General features: G+C 36.1%; 2 protein-coding genes and 1 pseudogene across 4 annotated transcripts in view; 2 read left to right on the forward strand and 1 right to left on the reverse strand.

The window, feature by feature from the left end:
* Positions 1 to 15,178, reverse strand: part of GFM2 (GTP dependent ribosome recycling factor mitochondrial 2) — a 50,513-nt gene extending 35,335 nt beyond the window's left edge. The window contains exons 1-8 of one of the 3 annotated variants that reach the window (XM_074204247.1): positions 15,019 to 15,175; positions 12,704 to 12,791; positions 9,746 to 9,830; positions 6,941 to 6,989; positions 6,314 to 6,411; positions 5,060 to 5,185; positions 4,874 to 4,962; positions 1,144 to 1,232 (exon numbers count right to left, since the gene is read on the reverse strand). In XM_074204247.1, coding sequence (XP_074060348.1) covers positions 1,144 to 1,232; positions 4,874 to 4,962; positions 5,060 to 5,185; positions 6,314 to 6,411; positions 6,941 to 6,989; positions 9,746 to 9,830; positions 12,704 to 12,781 — 614 coding nt within the window. In that variant the 5' untranslated portion in view covers positions 12,782 to 12,791; positions 15,019 to 15,175. Of the gene's footprint in view, positions 1 to 1,143; positions 1,233 to 4,873; positions 4,963 to 5,059; positions 5,186 to 6,313; positions 6,412 to 6,940; positions 6,993 to 9,745; positions 9,831 to 12,703; positions 12,792 to 15,018 lie in introns of all 3 variants that reach the window. The other 2 variants (XM_074204246.1, XM_074204249.1) reach the window with 2 other exon arrangements.
* Positions 7,190 to 7,821, forward strand: LOC141503394 (phosducin-like protein pseudogene; annotated as a pseudogene).
* Positions 15,179 to 15,302: 124 nt separating the features above from the next.
* NSA2 (NSA2 ribosome biogenesis factor) lies at positions 15,303 to 24,951 on the forward strand. Its single transcript, XM_074204258.1, has 6 exons — positions 15,303 to 15,387; positions 17,230 to 17,417; positions 17,524 to 17,674; positions 19,992 to 20,171; positions 20,880 to 21,072; positions 22,083 to 24,951. Exons 1-6 carry the CDS (start codon positions 15,385 to 15,387, stop codon positions 22,148 to 22,150), a joined length of 783 nt encoding a protein of 260 aa, XP_074060359.1. The 5' UTR covers positions 15,303 to 15,384; the 3' UTR covers positions 22,151 to 24,951.
* Positions 24,952 to 26,018: the final 1,067 nt, after the last annotated feature.

Below are 26,018 nucleotides of genomic sequence, written 5' to 3' on the forward strand. Positions count from 1 at the left end.
CCTCCCATTATGCAAATCAATATTTTCCTGAAGTATGCCTGCAAAAGATGGTTTGTAATAGAATTATGCTGCTGTTTATGTTATGTTACTATGTAGGAGAGATGAGGGTTCCCCTTCTAAAACCCTTGCCCTTTCTTCTCTCCTAGTACATCTTCTAAAAATATTAGTGGCCATACTTTAACATACAAACATCCAGAAAGGTGTAGATTTGGTATTCATTTTGGCTCTTTTTTAGTCATTAAAGTCCTTTCCATCTAAGCCTCAGATTTCTCCTAGCTTTGGTTCTACGTTTCCTCATCTACCTTTTTAATTCCCATTCAGAAATCTCCCTTAATTCTGCCTATATAATTTCCTTTAAATACTGCCTTTTTCCCCACACCTTTTAGGTCAAATGCCCTAAGCTGCTATTGCTTTCCAGATTATGGTCTCTACCCTCTAAACTCTTCATCTCTTCTTATTCTAATGCATCTTCCTTTCCTGAACCTAGTGCTTCTAAAAACTTCAGGTTTTTGTCGATTTATCTTCTCAACCCTTTAGATTTATGATTAGTCTAGATAGTCCCAAGATGGCAATGATCTTTTTTGGTAAGATTATATATCTATTGCTGAGGCCTAATATTAAATTCAACTGATTTTCTTTGTGCATTTCTTAACACAAAATATTCTCATTTCCTCTAAAGTTATATCTACTAGTCAGAAAGTAAAGAGAACAAGAGTCATGAAGGAAACAGCTTGTCTCATAATCACAGTGGAAGAAAAGGGAATAATATTTCATTCTCTTTGCCTCTAGAAGTAAAGATGACCAAAGTATCTTCAATTATTCTCCAGAGACCATACATTTGAATTAAAAAGAAGTCAGCAAGTCTATCTACTGAGGCAATACCATCTTAACCACAGCTAAGTCTGTCTGACCCACTTCACTACCACACACCAGCAAGTTTATTAAGCCACTCACTAAAAATTATTATTTGTCCTGAATTATTTGCAATACTTCTTATAAAACAAGATAAAAAATATGATCAGAAGGTACACAAATGATGATTCTCCAGAACAGTTGCACCATTCAGATTGTAAATTTAATTTCATTCCAGGCCCAAATAATTTTTTTCATTTTTAACATGCAAAAGATAAAAATATTCAATACCTGGCTCCAGTTTTGTCCATCTTATTTAAAAAACAGATTCGGGGCACTTGGTGTTTATCAGCTTGTCTCCAGACTGTAAGAGTCTGTGCCTAAGAAAAGGATAATGAAAAATACAAACATATTTGACAACAATAAAAATTTAGTACCATGGAAAATTAAATCAAAATTGTAAATTCATTTAATTTTAATACAGAATTAGATTTTTTCCTAACAATGATCATAAGTGGAATCACTATATTTTGTCACCTACATTATCACATTCACTGAGTAAAACGCAATCATTTTGCTAATTATACATGTGACTGGCTAATTATACATATGACTGACTATTCAATTCAGTAAACATGAACAGAACATTAAATAAAAAAGATAAAGGGGAAGCTAGGTGGCCCTGGAGTCAGGAGAATTTGAGTTCAAATCTGCCCTCAGACACTCAATACTTACTACCGTGTAACCTCGAGCAAGTCACTTAACTCCATTGCTCCATGGGGGGGGGAATAAATGTTACCTCAAGTTTCTACTGAATTAATTATTATAGTATTCTACAATATAACTACTTTTATGCTGCATTAATTTTATAATTATATCTATATACTAAGTCTACACTTGACTAAAGTGACTAAAGTCACATTTTTACATTCTTGAGGTAACCTCAGGAATTTAGTTTTTTCCTCCAAGTCAACTTAAAGTTAGATTAAAAGAAAAATTGTTATCTCTCATATTCATATCCCTTAAGATATTTCTATCCCTTGAGATACTTCTTGAATGTTTATTAATACCAACAAGTTAACTTGTTATTATTCTCAAAAGATGTGTCATCAATCCTTGCCTGTCTTTGTGAAATTAGGAGTTTTTCATCTCTTCCAAGGAAACAAAAGTGTGGCAGTTTTGATTCCCTAGCAATGATTACAAAATATGGATGGGTCTCTTAAATAATAAAACAATCCTTAATTGTTGGAAAGGAGTGGTTACCAGCCCCATGTGGCTGCCAGTTTCTTTCCTTGATGTAACCAATTATGATGTTCCAACCCCCATGATGCTATATTCCCTGTAACCAATTGGACTGTCTTCCCCACCTATCCAATTATGTACCTCCCAAATCTATATGAAGGCTAGTTACCCCTAGTACCTTGGGGTCCTTTGATTATTGGTTACTGCTAGCCTAATAAATTGATCATGATCATACTTGAACCAATCTCTCAGTTACCTTAATTTTCAAATGAAACTCAATATATTACTCCTACTGGAGTAATGTAATAAATCATTTGAAAAGGAATCCATTCTTTCAAGACATTCAAATAGCACATTTGCAAAATTGTGAGTCTTTTCCCAAAAGTTCCATTATCTTCCTAAGGTGATTAATTTATGTTCTAATTTATGATGACTTAAGATAAGCTTCCTCTGTTAATTGAACACCAGACTATTCTATCTAGTTACATACATTATCCATTTATATGATTAAGCTTTTGCTCTGTGGCCAGCACAGGGTTGGCATAGTAAAAAAAAAAAAAAAATGTACGTCTCATACTGCCTGATAGCAAGATCGTGTAGGACCTGGAGTGTCATATGGAATGAATAAAAGAAAGATGGATTAGAGATTATATTTTCACAAGACAAACAATGCAGTAAAGGGAAAAGACAGTCTGAGTAGGTTCAATTTTCAGAACTGATACATTATTTAATTTCTCAGTACCTCTAGCAACTAAGATTCTAAGCTGTATAAAAAAATAGGAGCTCTGCATTTCAGAGGGAGATTTTCACTGATGGCACCATATATTCTATGGAAATTATAGGTTCGAACAGACAAATATCTTATTTTTGTAGCAAAATAGTTGGAAAGGTTTGATTTTGGTTGTTTTTTTATTAAAGAAAATACAATATAAAGACACCTATATAACAAATAACAGTACCTATGGTTTTTTTCCCTTAGAAAGATTTTATTTATTTTGAGTTTTACAATTTTTCCCCTAATCTTGCTTCCCTCCCCCCACCCCCAAAGAATGCAGTCTGTTAGTCTTTATATTGTTTCCATGATGTACATAGATCTAAGTTGAATGTGATGAGAGAGAAATCATATCCTTAAGGAAAAAAAAAATAAAGTATAAGAGATAGAAAAATTATATAATAAGATATTAGGGTTTTTTAAAATTTCAAGGTAATAGTCGTTGATCTTTGTTCAAATTCCACAATTCTTTCTCTGGAGGCAGATGGTATTCTCTATTGCAGATAGCTCAAAATTGTCCCTGGTTGTTGCACTGATGAGATGAACAGTTTTTTCCCCCTTTTAGGATGAACACTAAATTCACTCTAAAAATTACTGGGCATGGGGTTGTCATAAAGTTCAATGCTTACAGATACCATAAACCATTACTGTCCATTAAGGCTTGAAGCCATACATGAGCAACTTCATTTGGTAATAAAAGGAGAGCTGTTATGGTTATTCAATAGGTTTCAGTTTTGTCTGACTCTTTGCTGACCCCATTTAGGGTTTTCTTAACAAAGAAAAGGTTTACCATCCATTTCCTTTTCAGCTCATTGGACAGATGAGGAAACTGAGGCAAACAGGATTAGGTGACTTGCCCAGGATCACACAACTAAGGAAGTATCTGAGGTAACATTGGAACTCAGGAAGAAGAGTCTTCCTGACTCCAGGCCCAGCACTGAATTTACTGGGTTACCTAACTATCCCCAAAGCATAGAAGGGTTCATCAAAAAGGGAGAGTTGTACAATTTGCTTCTGTAGCAATACTAGGAAAGAGAACCAAAACATACAGAAAATATCTACAAACAAATTAAGAAAACAGGCAAAGAATGCTTCCCTTACTACTTGCCATAAAGCACTTAATGCATCATATATTAGGATATCTGTTATTCAAGCACACCACAAAACCTAAGCAAAGACCATGTAGGCAATAAAATGCACTTCTTAATGAGAAAATATCTGGCTAATATAGAGTAATGACAAAAGCAAACTTACAGGAAAACTGAAAGTAGAGTGGAAAGAGCACTGACTCTGGAATCAAAAGATCTGGGTTCAAATTCTATCTCTATTAGTTATTATCTGTGACACTGGGCAAGTTATTTTGCTCTTCTTGGCTTTAGTTTCCTTATCTGTAAAATTAGGAAACTGGATGAGATAACCTCTGAGATAGACTCTTTTCATTTCTAGATCTCTGGTTCAATTACATAGTAAGGAGATTACAGTGTGATTCTCTAGCAGGAGGAAGAGATATATAGGGAAATGCAAATGATATAAGAAATACCAATAACATTTTTTTAAAAAGTGAAGTACTGGGGAGGCTAGGTGGCGTAGTGGATAAAGCACCAGCCTTGCAGTCAGGAGTACCTGGGTTCAAATCTGATCTCAGACACTTAATAATTACCTAGCTGTGTGGCCTTGGGCAAGCCACTTTAACCCCATTTGCCTTGCAAAAACTAAAAAACTAAAAATAAAAAAAATCTAAATGTGAGAAATTATACTTTAAAAATGTAACACGATAATCTAACATAGCCAAGCAGGCCTCATCATGCTAAACTTTATATTCACTATAAAATGATACCATGCTTTAAAAAAAATTATGATTTTCATCTAAGATTAAATAAAAAATTATTCAATACTCGTAACAAAACTTTGACTTATGAGCTAATCACAAATAGAAAATATTAAAAATCAGAGCTCTTAATTTAATTAGCATTACAATAGTCTCCATTTTACTTTGATATTTTTTACCTCCACACCTGCTGAAGCATCAAATACAGCTACTGCACCATCCAATACTCTTAGACAGCGTTCAACTTCTAAAGTGAAGTCCACATGACCTAAGGAAAAGATTAAAAATAAAATGTTTAAAATGTAACAGAAATTAATAACAACCTGGTTAGAATCACTGTACCTGGCACAGCAACTGTACTTTACCTGGTGTATCAATGAGATTAACCCTATATCCCTTCCAATCAAATGTAACAGCAGCTGATTGAATAGTGATGCCTCTTTCTCGTTCTTGGGCCATGAAATCCGTCACTGTGTCCCCATCATCAACATCTACTCAGGGAAAAAATACATACATAACTTAAGCCACTAATTTTTATTTCTCATGATAAAATAGTTTGCTACTTTAGAGAACAGTAGCAATAAAAGATAAAATGATATATAGAGAAACAACTTCCAAGCCATGGAGAACCTAATTTAATTAAAGAAAAACAAAGAGTTTCAATCACAAACAATTAAAAATGTTTTACATGAACAAAATCAATTCAGTTAGACTTTTAAATTATTAATTAGAAAAATCAAATATTCTGATTAAAATCTGTTTGTTTGACATACTGGATAATGGTGGGCTTCGTGAAGGAAGGACAATCTTGAGTTCAAATCAAACCTTAGACACTAGCTGTCATTTACCTTGTCTTCCTCGGTTTCCTCAACTGTTAAATGAAGATAACATTTACATCTATCTCCCATGTAGGTTGCTGTGAGGAGCAAATAAGGTAATCTCTGTTATATGCTTAGCATCTGTTCATGTTCATGTTCATGAACTCTTTGTGATCCCATTTCAGTTTTTCTTGGCAAAGGTACTAGATTGGTTTCTCAACGCCTTCTCCACTTCATTTTACAGATGAGGGATTGTTTTGTCCAGGGTCATACAGCTAATAAGTATCTGAGGTAAAATTTGAACTCAGGTTCACCCAACTGCAGGGCCAGCACTGTGCTACTTAGTTGCCTGCCTGGAACATAGTAGACACTTAGTAAGTGATTTGTTTCTTTCTTTTCCTATAATATTCATGACATAGTTTGAACTGTTATGACTTTATAGACAGAGCTATTTCTCAATAGCTAAGTGATTAAAGGCTGTTTTCCAAAAAGGAGAAAAAGACAAAGTATCAGCCACAAAGTTAACTTAAATAAAGCACACTCTTGAAGTACCAATTGCAATGGAAACAAGGAAATATGGGGAAAGAATGAGAATTTTCATTCCTGGATTTCTTTTTCCTTTTAAATAAAAATTACTGTACAATATCTAGATAAATAAAAAAATATATCAATACTTCAGCAAAATGACCATAAATTTACTATTACTATGAAAGTTCATCTATTGCATTTCTTTATCAAAATACTTTCCAATTCTACTTCTAATTTCATTTAAATTAATAGTGATGGGAAAACCAACCTCACCTCCCAAAGATCTGATGTATCCAGCATAATACAATATTCTCTCTGTGGTTGTGGTTTTGCCTGCATCAATGTGAGCCATAATTCCAATGTTACGAATTCTGTTTAAAAAAATATACATATATATATACGTTATATATATTTTAGAAAACACACAATTAATTTAAATGAGTAAACTTAAGAATAAATTTAAAATATGTGATTTGAATGCCTTTAATAGAATTATAAATAAGGAAATAACACATTTCTACAGTGCTTCGAGATTTTTAAAGCAGTGAAGTATATTTAATCATGAAATGATACAGTATTTTATGTAAATAAAATGTGGCAATACTTTGCTTAAAAAAGGAAATAACTCACTGTACTTTTACAACAGAAATGATAGACAGAAATGATAATTTAAAAGGACTATTAAAATCATGAAAACATGATATGATTCTACATTAAAAATTAAAGTACTGGGAGACTAATAGCAGGCAATCTGGAATTTCAGATGCAAATTCAAGTCTATCATTAGTTGTATCTAATAGAAATTGAAGTATTCTCTAAATTAGAATAAACAGAAAGAAAAACATAGCCTCACAAATTAAAATGAATGTAAAAGCAATTCAAATCTATGAAATTACTTACTTAGACATAGGAGGGTTGATGATGGAGCGTAGAGATTTGACATCATTTTCTATTGTAAAAAAGAGGAAGAGAAAGCAAAATCAGAATATGTTACAATTAAAAACTGAAATACTGAGTCACTAAAACTTGTACTGCATTCCAATAAATTCTAGATCAAGTCCCATTATTTATAGTGAAAATTAATGCTGAAGAGCAGAAAGTTCCAAGTGAGCAAATAGAGTCAGAACAGCGAGAGAGCAGTATGGAGAAATGGGAAGTCTCCTCAAGAAGTTGTCTATGACCTATAGGTCTCATTTGGATGAAGATGACAAATAGAAACAAAGATAAAATCAGTGAGAAGATGATTTTGAAGGAGTATGGCATGATAAATGAGGAGTGAAAGGATGAAGTTTTTACATCAATATAGAAAGCAATAAATGGATGAGATAAGGCAACAACTGCACAGTGGATACCACCAGTTAAAGCAGATCCTTGAGATTACATATGGGAAAGCATCTTGGACAAAGAAAAGAAAAGCACACTCAGAAATTTATGAAGATGACATCCCTGGGGCAGAAGCAATGAATGACTGCATGATATGTCTTGCTGTTGAGGACTTTTCAGTAAAATTCTGCAGAATGAAGAGTTCCCTTATTAGGGCCAGTTCTCACTTCAGCAGTAACATTCTTCCTATGTTGCTGATTTATAAGGGAGGAAAATTAATTGCTAATTTTTTACAAATCACTAACAGCTTGGAGGAGATATCTTTGCTGTGGCCCTGGAAGCATTTTCACAAGAATGGCTTGCTCACAGAAAAAGAAATGGTGCAGCTCACACTAATCTATAACCCAAATGATGGTTTCAGTGAGGATAGTGATCTGGAAATAGATTGTAAGTGGTAGGGAAAGGAACTAGTAGTGTAGTGAATAAGTACAGGTTGGTAGCTTGTCTTCTTAGGTACATGTCTATATGTTTATTTTTGTTCTTTCCTACGCACTTTGGATTTTTGCCTATTCTTTGACAGCCTCCTTTACTATTTGTAAAATTAAAGGCTCTTAACATTTCTTAAATCAAATCAATAAAATGCTGAATCACTAAAATCTATGTGTATATATATGTGTATGTGAATAGATGTGTATGCTTATAATTAATAATACTGTACAATAAGAAATGGTGAAATGGATTTCAGAGGAAAAAGAGCAGACCTCTATGATTATTACAGAGTAATTTGATAGAAAGAGGAAGAATAATTTACATAATGACATTATAGAGGAAAAACAACTCTGAAAAACTGGAACTCTGATCAGTGAAAAGACAAATCAAAAGTCCATTTACTTCCTGCTAAAGAGCTGATGAACATAAAATGTATAAGGTAAGTACATTTTTGGGTAAGGCCAATGTGAAAATTATCATGTATGTTTAGGACATTGTGGGGTTTTTTGATGTGATTTTTTTTTTTTTGGTTGTTGATCAACTGGCTGGGAGTGGGTTCTATGGGAGAGACATTATAAAGGCATGTAAAAAAGATTTTCTTTAAAGTTTTAATAAAACATGGTGGGGGGGGGGGGCAGCTAGGTGGCTCAATGTATTCCAACTCAATTTATCCAGCCCTGGAGTCAGGAGGACCTGAGTTCAAACCCAGCCTTAGACACTTAATTGCCTAGCAGTGTGGCCATAGGCAAGTCACTTAGCCCCATTGCTGTAAATAAATTTTTAAAAATTGTTTTAGGGGGCAGCTAGGTGGCATAATGGATAAAGCACCAGCCTTGGAGTCAGGAGTACCTGGGTTCAAAATTTTTTTAAAAGTTTTAACACAACACAAACTTAAAAAGATGTTTATACTGACTGTAAGCACAACGTAATATTAACCAAAAATCCTAAAGGAATCTTAAGACTATACTAATTTAGCAAAGATTCCAACTACTACAAATCCTTTACTTCTTTAGGTTTAAGTAGCAATATACCAAGATAGTATAAAGAGCTCTTGTTTGAAGAAAAAGAAATTCATATTTTACAGCATGCCTACCCAGTCAGTAGGCAGAAATCTACTGCCTCAAATAAGCTCAAGGTCTTATTTGGTTAGATTTACAATCAGTCAATTCTTCTGCTTTCTCTGAGATTCCCAAGCAAAAAACACAGCTTCCTTTTCCAGGCTCTGCCTCCTCCTATCAGGGTTAAATAACTTGCCCAAAGTCACAAAGCTAGTGTCAGGTCCTCCTGACTCTAGGGTCAGTGCTCTACCTACTGGGTCACCTTAGCTGAGCTTTCCTTTGCACCCCCCCACCATTCTTAAAGACTTTTCTGTACCTTGTAACCATCCTTGTAACCTCAAGGCATGGACAAAAGAAAATGTCTCCTGTATGAACAAAGAACTCATTTTTTTTGTAATATATACAAAAATTTATTATCTCAGAAGTCTTTCAGAGTTTGAGGTATGCAGAGTCACTCTGAATCTGAATTTGAGCAGAACTGTAAACTTTAATGTCTTTTTTGTTTTGCTTTTCTTAGGTTTTTGCAAGGCAAATGGGGTTAATTGGTTTGTCCAAGGCCACACAGCTAGGTAATTATTAAGTGTCTGAGACCGGATTTGAACCCAGGTACTCCTGATTCCAGGCTCGGTGCTTTATCCACTGCGCCATCTAGCCGCCCCATGTAAACTTTAATGTCAACAAAAATTTATGGAACACCTGCCATTTGAAGCCTCTGTTAGATGGTAAAGGACAAACAAGGGCTAAGATAATACAGTACCTGCTCTCAAGACTTCACAAGGCAGATGGAAAATAAAAGAAAACAGAAAAAAATTTGAGATGCAACCAAAACCTATACCTGGTAAGGAACTATAATTTCTTGCTGGGAAAACTTGTGATATTAATTCCTTTAAAATCACTCTTGTTCTACAGGAACAAATGTGCTGGGAAGAAAAAGAAAAATGACAAATTAGTTTTACTGAAATGCATCTTAAAAAAGGAAACTTCCTTGATATCATCATTTCCCTGGCTTATATCATTACCTTCCTAGGTGGTGTAGTAGATAGAACACTGACCTTGGAGACTGGCAAATAAGTTTCAATTCGGGTTCAGACACTAGTTGTGTGACCTTGGGCAAGTCATTTAACCCTGACTGCCTCTCATCCAAGACCATCTCCAGTCTTCCTGATCAGATATATCTGGCCACTGGACCCAGTTGGCTTCAGAGAATAGAGGCTGGTGACTTAGCACAACATTTCCTCACTCAAATCCAAATCATATGCTTGACATGGCATCACTCAATGATCTTCTTCAAGGACAAACATCATTCCTGACTTGCATTATATGCTTTGTCTAGGGACAATCTTTTATTTTTCTGTTAAATCCTACAAAAAATGGACTCCTAACCTTTCTGGAAAGGACAATCTCAAATTGTTACAAGTGAGGCTGCAGTAGAAGATAAACTTCACATTGTCCTTTAAAGGAGTATGGAGGAGAAAGGAGGAGGAAATAAATTAGAAAGGTCAATAGGGAAGGATAAATTGAGTTGGATTTTGGGGGGGGGGAGTGGTTGGGAGGGTAAAGTAGAGTTAGACTGGCTACAGTCATGGCCAACAGATTCCTGGATATTACTGGTAATGAAGAAATCTAGGACATAATCACAACTACTGTGAGGACCTACACATTCATGCTACAGTCAAAATGGTTGCTGTGTTCACTGATGGTGTGATTTACAATGTACTCATGAATAGAGGTATTGAATCCTAAGCTTGCCCCCGATGGTTTTTTGCAGGGCAATAGGACAATATAACCCAGAAAAGCTAAAAGTTTGGACACCCCTGGCCAAGATCATCCCAGTCACCTACAAGAAGTGTAAAACTGGTCAAATTCTTTCTGAAGCAGATTAAAATGTACCTGGGAAATGTATAACAAAATTTAAAAAATACAACATAGGTAATATTAGTTTATGACTTTCAAAGTCAACATGAGGCTGCAGTCCTTTGTTTTTAAGTCTGACACCACTGTCTATAGCATTAATTGTATTTTTTCTGTTCCAAGAGTTCCATAATGCCTATTTAAAGCTTGTCAACATATTCATAAAATTTTATCTAATATTTAATGACATATTTGAACCATAACCTCCCTTTTCTAACATACCTCTATATCTTCTATAGTATTTCTAAATCATAGTTAGAAGGACTCTAAAGGATTATCTAGTGCAAACCCTGCACTTCAATAGATAAGGAGATTGAAGATTAAAGAGGTTAAGGGACTTGTGAGTGTGAGCAAATATCTGATCAGAAAATGTATCTGGAATGCATCCTAGTCATTAATGGGATTTTGCAAAATCTGGTTTTTTTTTTGTCAATGTATCAGAACCAAAGATATTTGTTTAAAAAAAAAAAACTCCTGTAGTAATAAAGTTGGTAAATGATTCTAAGATAGTTTGTAAACTGAAAAGAAATTCAAGGATGAACTTTTGCATATAGAAGGAATTCTTACCATGGAAAAGAAAAAGATCTCAGGGAGTAAAGCCTAAGTTAAGTGACTTGGTCAAAGTAATTATGATAGAAGTAGCAGAGCCAGATTTTGAACTCACAACCATTTAATGCAGAATATTCTGGATTCAAAGTCAGAACAACTGGCTCTAAATCCTTCCCTCCCTTAATTGTGCTCTTGGATAAATCATTTAATGTCTCTGGGGATCAAGTTTCCTTCACTGTTAAATGAGAATCTCATGGCCCAGGAGATCATTTTTTTAGTTCTAAATCTATTTTTCCATAATTAATTTTAAAAGAAAACCCTGATTAAGGCTTTTAACTAAATTTTACCCCAAGAAGGGGAGAAACTTTTTTTTTCTAAAATGTACTGATGATTTGATGGAAGACAGGTAATAGAAAACTGGGAAGATTTTGAAATAGATGAATCAGCGAACATATAGTTTCTGGGTTTAAAAAATAGTTTAACTGGTAGAGAGTTAAAACATTCACTAAATGCTATCACAATCTGTATTAAACCAAAGGTCACCAATTAATTATTCTCAAATATGATAGTTTCCTTTTTTTTTTTTTTTTTAGTTTTTGCAAGGCAATGGGGTTAAGTGGCTTGCCCAAGGCCACACAGCTATGTAATTATTAAGTGTCTGAGACCGGATTTGAACCCAGGTACTCCTGACTCCAAGGCTGGTGCTTTATCCACTACACCACCTAGCTGCCCCGATACTTTCCTCTTCATAAAAACCTTATGTCCCATTAAGGGGAGCAAATCAAAAAACATACTAGCTCAACACTAATACATGTTATATAATGGCACCTTCTGTGTTCCACAAAAAATTCAATTTTTGTCATATATACATTTATATAATATGTATACACACACACACACACACACACATATATACACACACATATATATATATATGTACACACACACACACACACCTTTGTACCTATTTTGGTTTAGTAAATTTTTAGTAAATTTTTTAAATTCACCATACTTTGCTTAAAAATATTTTTAAAAATATGATAGTCCTTAAATTACTCAGGGGTAATACATAAAATGTGGTTTAGGGAATCATCATCTAGTCAGTACACTTGACATTCTGGGGGTGTGTGTGTGTGTGTGTGTGTGTGATCAAATTACCTCTCTATATAAAAATAAAGTTTATATGAACAATTTTATTTCAAGTACAATATTCTATATACATATCACTTCTCTGGGTCTGTTTCTTCATCAATAAAAGAGTTCATCTAGATAATCTCTAAATCTATGATGCTAAGTAGACATTTAAAAACAAATATTTAGAATAAAAACTTACATTAATATGTAAACTGGTTACTTTCTGTTGATTCACTATAAATTTCTTTAATTTTGTCAACATCATGGTTCTGTTCATTAGTTATTCACTGAAAGAAAAACAAGGACAAAATTAAATTTTAATACATAAATTATGGAATTTAATTACTTTGCTGAATAAGTGTGGAAAATAATTTTTCTTAACTTTAACAAAAATTTAACAAATTAGTTAGAAAATAAAAATTTATCTCAAAATGAGAAAACACATACTTACTTCTGAGGTTAACATTCTCCCCTTGCTCCCCAAATTAAATGCCTCATTTGAAACAAAATCTTTAAAGTAAAAACTGGTGTTCTAATTAAAAGATATTCATGAAAATGTCAGTATTCTATATAACAATTTCATTTTCAAGCGAAGTGAGCAGATTGTTTTCTATCCTCTATAATCTTATTTACTATGTCATATTTCATAATAGAAAACAGGACTCAAGTATTCTATATGAATATCTAAAAATTTTTTTAAATAATATATTACCTATTAAAATCATTTTCTTTCTCTATGTAGATTTTATTAATGCTAATCCAGTTTGGGGAATGACTTGTCAATCAATCAAAATTATGTATTCTAAAATTATGTGATCATTATTCATCCATATTCCTACTGGTTGTTCAATCTAATACTGAAGTTAATCATATACATGCTAAAGTTCTTTTCCTTTTCTGGGGCAATGAGATACCTAATAAGAATTAGCAAAGTCCTCTACTACCTAAGCAAGTGTCTCCTATGATAAGCAGAGTAAAGTATAAATCCAAGTGACTTTCCTCAAAGCCCCAAACATTTCCATAGTGCTAAACATTACTGTCCACCTCCTCCTCCAGGATTCTCTCTCCTCCATGATTTGTTGTCATATTTCTTTTTCCTGGTTCTCCTCCAACCAATCTGGCTCCTTTTTATGTTGAATAATCATCCATGTCCTGCTCCCTGAGAGTCCAATCACTTCATTTTCTATACTGTTCTTTTCAAACTGGCCTACTACTTGCTCCCCTCACTTATTATTACTGTTTTTGCCTCTGTATGGGTGTTCTTCCATGACTGGAATGCTCTGCTTGCTATCCTCTGCCTCTTGGAATTTCTAATTCCTTTTGGCCTAATTCCTTTTAAAGTTCACCTCAACTGCATAAAGCTTTTCTCAATCTCCTAGGTTTCCAGTATTCTTCCCCTCCCCAAATTTATTTTGCATATGTTTTGTATGGATCTATATTGCATTTCTCAGTAAAAGCTAAGTTCCCAGAAGGCAGAAAATATGGTGTTTTTTTTCCTTTTTATTTAGTGTCTTACATTTAGACTTCTAAAATAGAACTAAATTAAATTATATTGTAATACATTTCAAATAACACACTGTAATTGAGTAGCTTAAATTTTAGGAGAAAAAAAATAGACAAGGGGGCGGCTAGGTGGCGCAGTGAATAGAGCACCGGTCCTGCAGTCAGAAGGACCTGAGTTCCAATCCGACCACAGACACTTAGTAATGACCTAGCTGCGTGGCCTTTGGCAAGCCACTTAACCCCACCGCTTTGCAAAAACGGTTCAAAAAAATAGACAAGATCAAACATACATTAAGAATTGGTGTAAGCCACTTGGGCAAGCCACTTAACCCCATTGCCTTGAAAAATCTAAAAATAACAAAAAAAAACCAAAAAAAACCCAGAGACATTTGTAGTATGAATGATCTCCTGGCTGGAGTTAAATCATTTTTCCCCCTTATGTGCTCTGCAATTTCAGGCCACTAGAGGACAGTTTTATATCATTACAGTCTACATTTTCCACACAGAATGGAAAAAATGAAGGCACCCTGCAAATCATTTACTTTACTATGGATCAGACCCACGGTTTATTTTTATATTTGAATTCCAAATCAGCATCCTAATCTAATGCCTATTTTCTTTCATTTTTTTTTTTAGGTTTTTGCAAGGCAGTGGGGTTAAGCGGCTTGCCCAAGGCCACACAGCCGGGTAATTATGAAGTGTTGAGGCCGGATCCGAACCCGGGAGCTCCTGACTCCGGGGCCGGTGCTCTCTCCACTGCGCCACCCGGCCGCCCTGTGTTCGAGTCTGTGGCGCAGCTCCTCCCGCCCGCCTGCGGCCCCCGACCGGAGTGGGAGCTCCTCGCGGCGCCGCCGCTCAAGCCCGTTCACCGGCTTCAGTCCCCCGAGGGGCTCCGGGGGCTGGGCGCGGGGCTCCGCAGGTTCGGTCCGCCCGGGGCCTTGCAACCTCGGAGGAGTCAGAAAAGCAGCCTCCGTGAGCCCTGGGCGGGCGGGGGAGCCCGCAGAGACCCACCTGAGGCACAGCCGCCCCGGCTGGGGGCCGGGAACCGGGGTCGGCAAAAGCGGGGCCCAGCAGCCAGACCGCGCCGCCGGCACAGCCCGAGCCGGCCACCGGGCGGAAGTCGGTATCCGAGGGAGTGCAACCGCCACATGCGACCGCCGGCGACTTCCGGACGGCCTCCCTCGCGAACGAGGCGGCAAGCGCCGGGAGGGCGGGGCCACGCGGAACGCAAATGCCGGAACCTCTGCGTGAGTCCGGAAGCTTTAAAGGGAAACTCTTTTCTTTTCCGGCTCCTGGGGGGAGTCGGTCGCTACCGGCGGAGACTCTGAAGTTTGGAAGCATTTTCGACGGCTCTTCGACGGGCCCCCAGTCGCCAACATGGTGAGAGGGTCGAGCCCTTCAGAGGGTTCAAGGAGCGGGAAGAGGCGCTGACCCTAGGCCGACGGGGAGCGGAGGGGCCCGAGTGTCTTACGGGGCAGCCCTGAGACCGTGTTTACCCGGAAATGGGGCGGGGTAGGAGGGCCCTGCGCCACGTGCTTTTGGTACCTTGGAGCGAACCCAGTCTCCCCCCTGATTATCCAAAGCCGTTTGTTTATTCATTACTTATTTATTCGTTTATTTGTTTTGCAAGGCAATGGGGTTAAGTGGCTTGCCCAAGGCCGCACAGCTAGGTCATTATTAAGTGTCTGAGGTTAGATTAGAACTCAGGTCCTCTTGACTCCAGGGCCGCTGCTCTATCCACAGCGCCACCTAGCCGCTCCCCAAAGCCGTTTATCAAATTCTGGTCGTGCAGAAACCAGAGTATGCTATATTCCTGCCCTCTAGGAGCTTATGCTGTACATAGGAGCACAGCAGGGATGTAGGTAGCCACGAATAGACGACCTTTATAAAACAGAAGAAAACAAAGATTTATTTAGTTGAGGTTTCCAAACGGCTTTTGGATTGAGCCTTGAGGGGAACTAAGGGTTCCAAGAAGTGTAGATGAGGGAGAGCCTGGTCCACTGTAAAAGCTTAGAGTCTGGACAGTTTGACTGAATATGCAATGTGCTGATTAAAAGAAATGTGTAGTGCATAGAGCACAGGTCCTGGAGTCAGGAGGACCTGAGTTCTAATCTAACCTCAGACACTTAATAATGACCTAGCTGTGCGGCCTTGGACAAGCCACTTAACCCCACTGCCTTGCAAAAAAAATGTGTAATCAGTCAACCAAGATCATCTGGAGCCAGCTTGCTATGGGGTTTGAATACCAAATGGGGTTTTATATTTTATCCGAAGGGCAGCAGGAAGCTACTGGAGTTTCTTGAGCACTATGGATAGACCTCTGCTTTGGGTATATTAATTTAACAATTGTGTCAGGAGTGATTGTTCACAGGAAAGGCTGATAAAGAACAGTCATCCCTTGGGAAAAGTGACAATGGTTGTGCTGAAAAAAATGAGACTGATGCCAGAGATGTTCTTGCTAAGGGTCTCAGATCTCCATTCACACTCCACCAGTCTAGGTAATTCAGTCCCAAGTGACTTACCATTCTTATTCTTCTGAAGCAAACCTTTGTTAACTGCATCAGAATGGTTCTTTGAAGCTCAAGGTACAGAAATAAGATTCTAGCTTCATTTTTTTTCCTTTAAATCAAAAGTAAAAAATATAAGGGAAGGGGCAGCTAGGTGGTACAGTGGATAAAGCACCAGCCCTGGATTCAGGAGTACCTGGGTTCAAATCCTGTCTCAAACACTTAATAATTACCTAGCTGTGTGGCCTTGGGCAAGCCAATTAACCCCATTTGCCTTGCAAAAAAAAAAAACAACCTAAGAAAAAATATATAAGGGAAGCATCAGGTTGCATTTCGCTGGCTGTAGTTTCTCATTTGAATCATAGTCCTTTCTTAACTTAGCTACTGAACATCTCTCCTACCCCAAAATGAGTTTATTTTAATCTCTCAGAATTAATATGTCATTTTCCACTTACATTTGGTGAAGAAATAATGTGTAAGGGGATAAACTTGGCCACTATTCTCCTATGTGGAAAAAAAAACTCATTGTCTTGGAGCAGATATGTATGGATTTAAATACTATCAATGCTTACAAGTATGAGTGATCACTTTCAGCTAGGATGGATTTTTGTCTTAGCTTTTATGGTCTTTATGAAAAAAAAGAAAGTATTTATTTGGGAAGTCATTCTTTTAGTAGGTGCTTTTAAAAATATTTTATTTTTTCTTTGCCATATAGCCACAGAACGAATACATAGAGCTACACCGAAAACGGTATGGCTATCGCTTGGATTACCATGAGAAAAAGAGAAAGAAGGAAAGCCGAGAGGCTCATGAACGTTCAAAGAAAGCAAAGAAAATGATTGGTTTAAAGGCCAAACTCTACCATAAACAGCGGCATGCTGAGAAGATTCAGATGAAAAAGACGTAAGTATATTCTGTTTATTTGCTGTATTTGTAATTACTGAGTATCAGGTTAACTTTTGTAGAACAATTATTTGGGGCAATTTTTTTTTCTGAACTTTTTATATAGTATCAAGATGCATGAAAAGAGAAATACCAAGAAAAAGAATGATGAAAAAACTCCCCAAGGAGCAGTACCTGCATATTTGCTGGACAGAGAAGGACAATCTCGAGCCAAAGTTCTTTCCAACATGATTAAACAGAAACGAAAAGAGAAAGCTGTAAGTGATAGTACTTCTCAAGATATCTTTTTTTTGCTATATTTAAATGACTTCTTTTATGAAAAAATATTCTTTCCTGGTTTTATCAAAGTTAATTTAGAAATGTTTTATAGTTTTTTTCAGATTGATTTGAAACAAATAGGTTAGTATCCAATCCTTTCTTGAAGGGTTCATAGTTCTGTTAATATTCCTAAAACAGTGCAGATAGATGCTCTTTGAGAATTTGGATGGCCAGAAGAATCAGCAACTTATAGTCAACTTGGTAATGAAGTTTTACAGTTTTTGATAGTCTAATCCAGAAAAGAGCTGATAATCTAGAACTGCAGTTGAAGCCTTTCCATCTTGGTTTAAAAAAAAGTGTACTTTTGAGGAGATACGAACAAATTGCCAGGGAAAATTGATGACATGAATTGTATGGTTTTGGGGGGGGGGGTGTAAAGGGGAAACATGGTGGAATGGAAGCGGGAAAACTGCATAAAGTCACAAGTAGTTTGCAGTATTATTAGAGAGTTAAGATAAAACCATGAATCCATGAAATTATAATATAACTTTGGATAATTATATATTGGTCATGGGGTAAGATACAGGGAGTATGAGAATATAAAAATATTAAATAAGTTCTCTGTCTTCAGGGTACATAAATTTTAGTAAGAAAACCAATTCTTGGGGCGGCTAGGTGGCGCACAGTGGATAGAGCACCGGCCTAGGAGTCAGGAGTACCTGGGTTCAAATCCGGTCTCAGACACTTAATAATTACCTAGCTGTGTGGCCTTGGGTAAGCCACTTAACCCCGTTTGCTTTGCAAAAAAACTAAAAAGAAAGAAAGAAAGAAAGAAAGAAAAATCAATTCTTTTTTTTTATTTAAGGCAATGGGGTTAAATGACTTGCCCAAGGCCACACAGCTAGGCAATTATTAAGTGTCTGAGGCCGGATTTGAACCCAGGTCCTCCTGACTCCCGGGCCGGTTCTCTGTCCACCTCACCACCTAGCTGCCCCAATTCTGAGTGAATAATAAGGGGAGGCATTTAGAATATATCAAATGAGGTCTATATGTAATTTGTTTCACTACATACAGAATTTGCAATGAAAGTATTAGCTTTAGTGAGTCTTGACATTACTTCACTTTTAATAACATTGGTATGTTTTTAAAATCAGTATATGTTGTCAGATCCTTCAGAATTTCATATGAGGGAAAAATACATCTAGTAATGCCTCTGTCAATTCAGTGATGTCATTCAATAAACCATTAATGATGGTCTCATATTTTGAGAGAGAGCAATTTTCTTAGACTTATCCTTTCAATATTAAGAATGATATACTGGGGTGGCTAAGTGGCATAGTGGATAAAGCACCAGCCTTGGAGTCAGGAGGACCTGGGTTCAAATCCGGCCTCAGACACTTAATAATTACCTAGGTGTGTGGCCTTGGGCAAGCCACTTAACCCCATTTGCCCTGCAAAAACCTAAAAAAAGAAAAGAAAAAAAAAGAATGATATACTAAGTAACACAACCTTCTTTATACTAAACTCTGTCAGAGGTGCTAAGATACAAAAACAAATGTAGGGATAGGAGCTAAGGATACAAAGTAAGAAAAAAATTTAGTAAGGGCATAAAAGGTACAGATAACAGGCTACATAAGTGCCAATGAAAGATCATTTCTAATTGAGAGATCTAGAGGTTTTCAGGTAGTGGATAGATAGAGGCAGGATATTCAGGGCATAGGGAATGCCATAGAAACGAGAAAATATGGTTTGGGTTAGAGGAACAGTAGTAATTTATTTTGACTTAAGTGAGGAATAATGAAGATTAGGGTGGTACCAGATTTTGAATAATCTTTAGTACCATGTTGAGGGCTTTTGGGCTTGATTTGGTAGACAATAGGAAACCACTTAAGAGTTATTGGAAACAATTGCCTTATCTATTCAGTTTGTCATTTCCTGCCACCACCAGTAATAAAATTTCTGGGGTCTTAAGAACATCAGGCTTTTAATTAAGAATTCCATGCCCTGGTTTTACTAAGTTGTTATACAGATTCAAAAAAAGCAATTCTTTTACTGAACCTTCTGCTTCTATGATTTACTAGTGTGTGTGACTTTTGCACAAATAATTTAACCTTAGAGACTCTCATTTTCCTCATCTATAATATGGACATAATACATATATTTCTTGCATCAGAGAGTTATGAGTAACTTTATAAAAAGTACTTTGTAAATCCCAAATCTAAACCTGAGGTGTTTTTATTAGCCTTTGGCTCAGAAGTCTCCACCTTTTTGCTACTAAAACCAAATGTTAACAGTGATTTTGGTGTATATTTTTAGGGTAAATGGGAAGTGCCCTTGCCAAAAGTTCGTGCCCAAGGAGAAACAGAAGTGTTAAAGGTTATTCGAACAGGAAAGAGAAAGAAGAAGGCTTGGAAGAGAATGGTTACTAAAGTCTGTTTTGTTGGAGATGGCTTTACTCGAAAACCACCAAAATATGAAAGATTTATTAGACCAATGGTATGTCATTTCTAAGAATTTGCTGACTCAGAGGTTGAGGTCAGTCCTCTAGGTCTCTGTGAAATAAATTTTTAAAAATGCAATGCACAAAAAAGATTGTTAAGTTAAAGGCATATAGTTCTCTCATTAAAATGATTTGATAATTGAACATTTTCAGGGCTCTATTTGTAATTTAATTTGCGACATTAGAGCTTTTATTTTCTATAAATTACTCTCCTGAAATTGGTTCCAATAAAAATTTTAAATTACTTTCAGAAGATATTTTTAAGGTAAAACCTTAATATCAGAAGTAAGACTTTTATAAACAACACATAATTTTTGAAAAATAGTAAGATTCAGTAAAATAAATAAAGGATTTAAGTTTGCATTCTTTTTTATATTTACTAAGGAAGTTAATGATTGTAATCCTTTGGGTGTTCAGTAGAGAACAGTTGTATGTAGAAGAGAAGAAAAGTACATTGTAACTATAAATACTAATGATATGGATCTTACTTTAATCTTCCTAAATTCCTAGATTTTCATATGATACAACTTTTTAGCAAATTATTGGTAATTCAGTGTGTCTAAGACAAAAAGTAAACGTTTCAGTAAAGGTAGTTTCTGAATTGAACATACTCTTATTTTTTTGAGTTTATTACGACTATACAAATGTTGATAAAGTAATATAGGTAATTGGATATTAACTATTGACATTTTAATTTTTAACAGGGTTTGCGTTTTAAGAAGGCTCATGTAACTCATCCTGAACTTAAAGCCACTTTTTGCTTACCCATACTTGGTGTGAAGAAGAATCCCTCCTCCCCACTATATACAACTTTGGGTGTTATTACCAAAGGAACTGTCATTGAAGTGAATGTGAGTGAACTGGGACTTGTGACACAAGGAGGCAAAGTTATCTGGGGTAAGTAGGATTCACAGAACTGATAACTGATAATAATCTGTGGTTTGAAAATAAGCACATTGGATCTAACAGATTTAAAAGAAGCATATAGTATATAACTTTTTTTAAGATTAATTTTATAATAACATCAGAATTTATTTACCAAAGGTAAACAAATATTGCCCAAAAATTAAGACATTTTACCTTAATTCAGAAAAGTTCATGATTAAATGCTTTTTTTAAAAAAAAATTTAGGAAGAATTAGTATATCTAATTAACCATCTTGTTTATTTACATATATAATTAAATTTTCTACCAAGTCAGCATGGAAAATTGAAATACTGTTGATTCTGTGGTACTCTTTATCTATCTACTTCTGGCTATAAAGACTCTGCATCATTCTAGGGCATTCAAGGGTGGGCAGTCCTCCTGGATCTCTTGATTTCATTGGGTATGAATTTAACACACAGGCTATCCATTGGTTATCCCTTTCTCTTGCCACATGACCTCCCTACTTTCTCTTCTCATATTTCTCTCTCACAGCCTTTGCATGTTTGACATTTTAGAACACACTGAAATCCATTTTTATTCTTGAAAGGTCTCTCTGAAGTAACTCAGGACTATTCTTTAGGATCAGATATTCCATTATTGATAGACAGAACATTGAATGAATAGAATAGGTTTTGGTATTTTTTTTTTGTTTTTTAAATGAGGCCTTTGTTTCAGATTAGCGTATCATTTTTCAAAATCCTCTTCCAGAAACTTTTTTTTTTTGAGTGCCTGCCACATAGTTGCTATGAATTGATGCGTTTTAATTCATTCATTAAAGCTGTCTCTCTAACTTATATGTAAGTGATTGCTATGTTTAAATAGTTTTCAAAATTTTTGAAACTTAAGTTCATGCCTTATTTTACATTTAGAGATCATGTCACCATTTGAAAGTGATTATGACTTAAAAAGATGTTTTGAAGAGCTTTGTCATAAACTAGTGTTAGTAATTAGTACTAATTCTTCCTCATTTTTTTTTAAAGGAAAATATGCACAGGTTACCAACAATCCAGAAAATGATGGATGCATAAATGCTGTCTTGCTTGTTTGATTGACTGATTGAATGAAGTTCTACCAAATCTTTGACATTTAAAAAATTCTACAATATATCAAGAAAACAACATCTGTTAACTACATTGAATAGTAAGAAAACAAAACCCAAGACCCAATTCTAGTTATTTTTATTTGAAGATAATTTGGAAAAGAGACTTTCTCATTTTGGAATGGTAATAAAAAAGCTTGAAGTGACTTTGACTACTGAATACACTGAAATCCTCTCAGGAGAGGATGATATATTATTTATCTACCTTTTGTCAGTGTTTTCTGATCAATTAAGACTTGGGTTAAAAAAAAACCACTTACAGAAAGTGTTGACTGCTTTGTTGATGGCAACAAAGTGAAGATTAATAGGAATTGGGATGTCCATTTAGCATATCTAATCTAAATTAATGATTAGGGAAAGCAAGAGCTTAGTTCAAATTAAGTTGACATTAACATTTTGCTCCTTAATCCAACTTAAAATATTGAAAGGATGAAAATTAAAAGTAACCAAAATAGTTTTTATGTGGTTTGCAAACTGTCATTAATAGTAAAGGAAAGGGACAGGAACTGGTTTAGGAAGTATTAGTGAATGTATACAAATTCATCCAAAATACTAAGAGAAACCTTCATCCCTACAAAAAAGGATGCATCTTCAGCTAACTCTTTTCATTGTATTAATTCATTGCTTTGCTAGAGTGACATGAAGACCATTTACCCACAGAAATAACCAGAACACTGAAGCTTTAGAAGATTATCAATAATTAAATGTCTTAGAGAAATTTGTAATATGTGAATTCACGAGCTATCTACAAATTCCAGAGGGGTGGAAGTGGGAGTTGTTGAAAGCTGCTCCTTGAGAACAATCTACAACAAGTTCTTCTGTTATAGAAAGTATAGATGCTTTAGGGAAAGACTATCTCCTATTGGAGGTCCATTCAAACTATGTGTACAGCATTTCATCACCAGAAGGTGACTTTTTACATAATTTGCTCTAGGCAGCCCAATGAAGCCCCTCGGTTCTGCTATGACAGTGACAGTCAGGAAAAGTCTAAGACTTAAGAAACTGACCATATTGATGTGCTAAATGAACATCCCAATTCCTATTAATCCTCAACAAAGCAGTCAACAAAAAGGAAGCTGCAACTAGAAAGTAATGGATTCATTGCCCAACAGCAAAAAGAAAAATTTTAAGGGGGTGTTGTCATTTTGTAGAGCAGAAACTATAGTGAATTCTTTGAAAAAGACTGAAACTAAGCAGTTTTTATACCAATGTTTGTGGTAGATGAAGAGACAGAAATTATGTAATTTGACAAGTCCCTCCAAATTAGTTAAATCAATACATACTTAAGCACAGTGAGGTTTTTTTGCCCAACTTCATGAGGATAAAGATGATCTTTTGTGGAAGTTGGCTTGGCTCATTCCCATACATATGTCAAGGACGTGTGCTAATCTCAAGTTTGGTTTTGGTTTTTTAATGCAAAAGAAAGCATATTTATAGCCTTGATTTATTCCAGGCATTTCATATTCTCCTTTGGAATATTACTCAGGACCAGTTTAGGTTCCTATTCAAACAAAAACTAACAGCTATGGGTGATTCAGCAGTTAAGCAAAGGAAATTTACTTAATCATAAAATAGGGTATTCAACAAAAGTAATGTAGTATATAGCAATGGTGGATGAAACTTCTGGTCAGCAAGGTGGGGTGTGGTGACCCAGGTGTGTTTAAGACAATCAACTGTGGTCAAGATGGGTCTTACTTGGCCTTCAGGTTGGTGGGCCTTTTTATGCCTTAAAGTAAACTGGAAACCTCGGAAATAAGGCCAGAGGCTTCCAAGAAACTGCCTTAAAGGTAAGCACGTTTATTTTTCACTTGTTCTTTATTTTATTTTTAATCCGTTTTTTAATTTATTTTTTAATTCTCGTTTTGTACAATTTTTTTTTACATTAATATTCTCGTTTACAAGTAAACAAAATACCCCTCCTCCCCCATGAATATAGATAGATTTGCTTGGGCGAAAAAAGTAAAGGGGAGAGAGAAAAATTAAAATAAAAAGAAATAATAGTAATAATTGTAGGTATGGCCAGGTGGTACAATGGATGAATCAACAGCCCTGGAGCCACGAGCACCCGAGCCCATATCCAACCTCGTAAACCCAACCATCACCCAGCCATGTGACATGCAAGCCACCCAATCCCCACTGCCCTGCAAAAAACAAAAGAAAAAAGAAAAAAAGACCCAAAATAAAATAAAATAGTAATAATAGTAGGGGTGGCAGACAGAGCATTGGCCCTTGAGTCAGTAGCACCTGGGTCCAAATGTGGCCCCAGACACCCAAAGATCACCCTTCTATGTAGCCCCAGGCAGGCCATCCAGCCCCACTTGCCCTGCACCCTCCCCCAAATAATAATAACAAAAAATGTGCTTGAGTCTTTGTTCCAACACCAACAATTCTGTCATGGGTGGATCTCATTCTTTATGATAAGTCCATCAGAAAAGTTCCATATTTTTCCACCATTGCCATTGCTAATTGCAACTCCCTCCTTTCTTATGTCTCTACTACCATGTACTCTATTTTCTCTCTCCTTTCACTCTGACTCTGCTGTAGGGTCGTTGACTGGCTCAGCATACAGATCCCTGGTTTTGGGGCCAAGAAGCCCTGAGCCCCCATACCACCCCTTAAGCCCAGCATCCACCTGGCCCCATGGTCCTGGGCAGGCCTTACAATCCCAGACCCTTGCAAGAAGTAAAAAAGAAAATGTTTTATATCTGACCACTCTCCCCCCATGGTCCATCCTCTCCTCCTTTATTCACATCCCCACCCCTTCCCCCTGCTCCCCCATCCTTACTCCAGATGTCTATACCCCATTGAGTATATATGCTGTTTTCTCTCCTAGCTATCTCTGATGAGAGCATCGGTTCCCTCATTCCCCCCTTGCCTCCCCCCTTCCATATCATTGCAATAGCTCATTGTAATAAAAAAAAAATCTTATTATGTGAAATATCTTGGACTACTCCCCCTCTCCTTTTTCTCCCATTCCATTTCCCTTTTTTTCTATTGACTCCATTTTTACACCATATTTTATCTTCGAATTCAGCTTTCTCCTGTGCTTCAACTATAAAAGCTCTCTCTACCTGCTCTATTAATTGAGAAGGTTCATATGAGTATTATCAGTGTCATTTTTCTATGCAGGAATACATGCAGTTCATCCTCATTAAGTCCCTCATATTTCCCCCCTCTCCTCCAATCTCCATGCTTCACCTGAGTCCTGTATCTGAAGATCAAACCTGTTCAGCTCTGGCCATTCCAAAAGGAACATGTGAAATTCTCCTGGTTCATTGAAAGTCCATCTTTTTCCCTGGAAGAGGATATTCAGCCTTGCTGGGTAGTTCATTCTTGGCTGCATTCTAAGCTCTTTTGCCTTCTGGTATATTTTGTATTCCAAGCCCTACGAACTTCCAATGTAGTTGCTGCTAAGTCCTGTGTGATCCTGACTGCAGCTCCACGATATTTGAACTGTGTCCTTCTGGCTGCTTGTAATATTTTCTCTTTGACTTGGGAGTTCTGGAACTTGGCTATAATATTCCTAGGGGTTGGTTTTTTGGGATCTCTTTCTCCATTTCTATTTTGCCCTCTGCTTCTAGAATATCAGGGCAATTTTCCTGTAGTAATTCTTTGAAAATGATGTCAAGGCTCTTTTCATGATCATGACTTTCAGGTATTCCAATAATTTTTAAATTATCTTTCCCAAGCCCATATCAGTTGTTTTTTCCATGAGATATTTCACATTTTCTTCTAATTTTTCATTCTTTTGGTTTTGAAGTATTGAGTCCTGATTTATTGTAAATTCATCAATCTCCCCGAGTTCTGTTCTTTGTCT

The sequence above is a fragment of the Macrotis lagotis genome, chromosome X (assembly GCF_037893015.1).
Source record: "Macrotis lagotis isolate mMagLag1 chromosome X, bilby.v1.9.chrom.fasta, whole genome shotgun sequence".
Classification (NCBI taxonomy): Eukaryota; Metazoa; Chordata; class Mammalia; order Peramelemorphia; family Peramelidae; genus Macrotis; species Macrotis lagotis.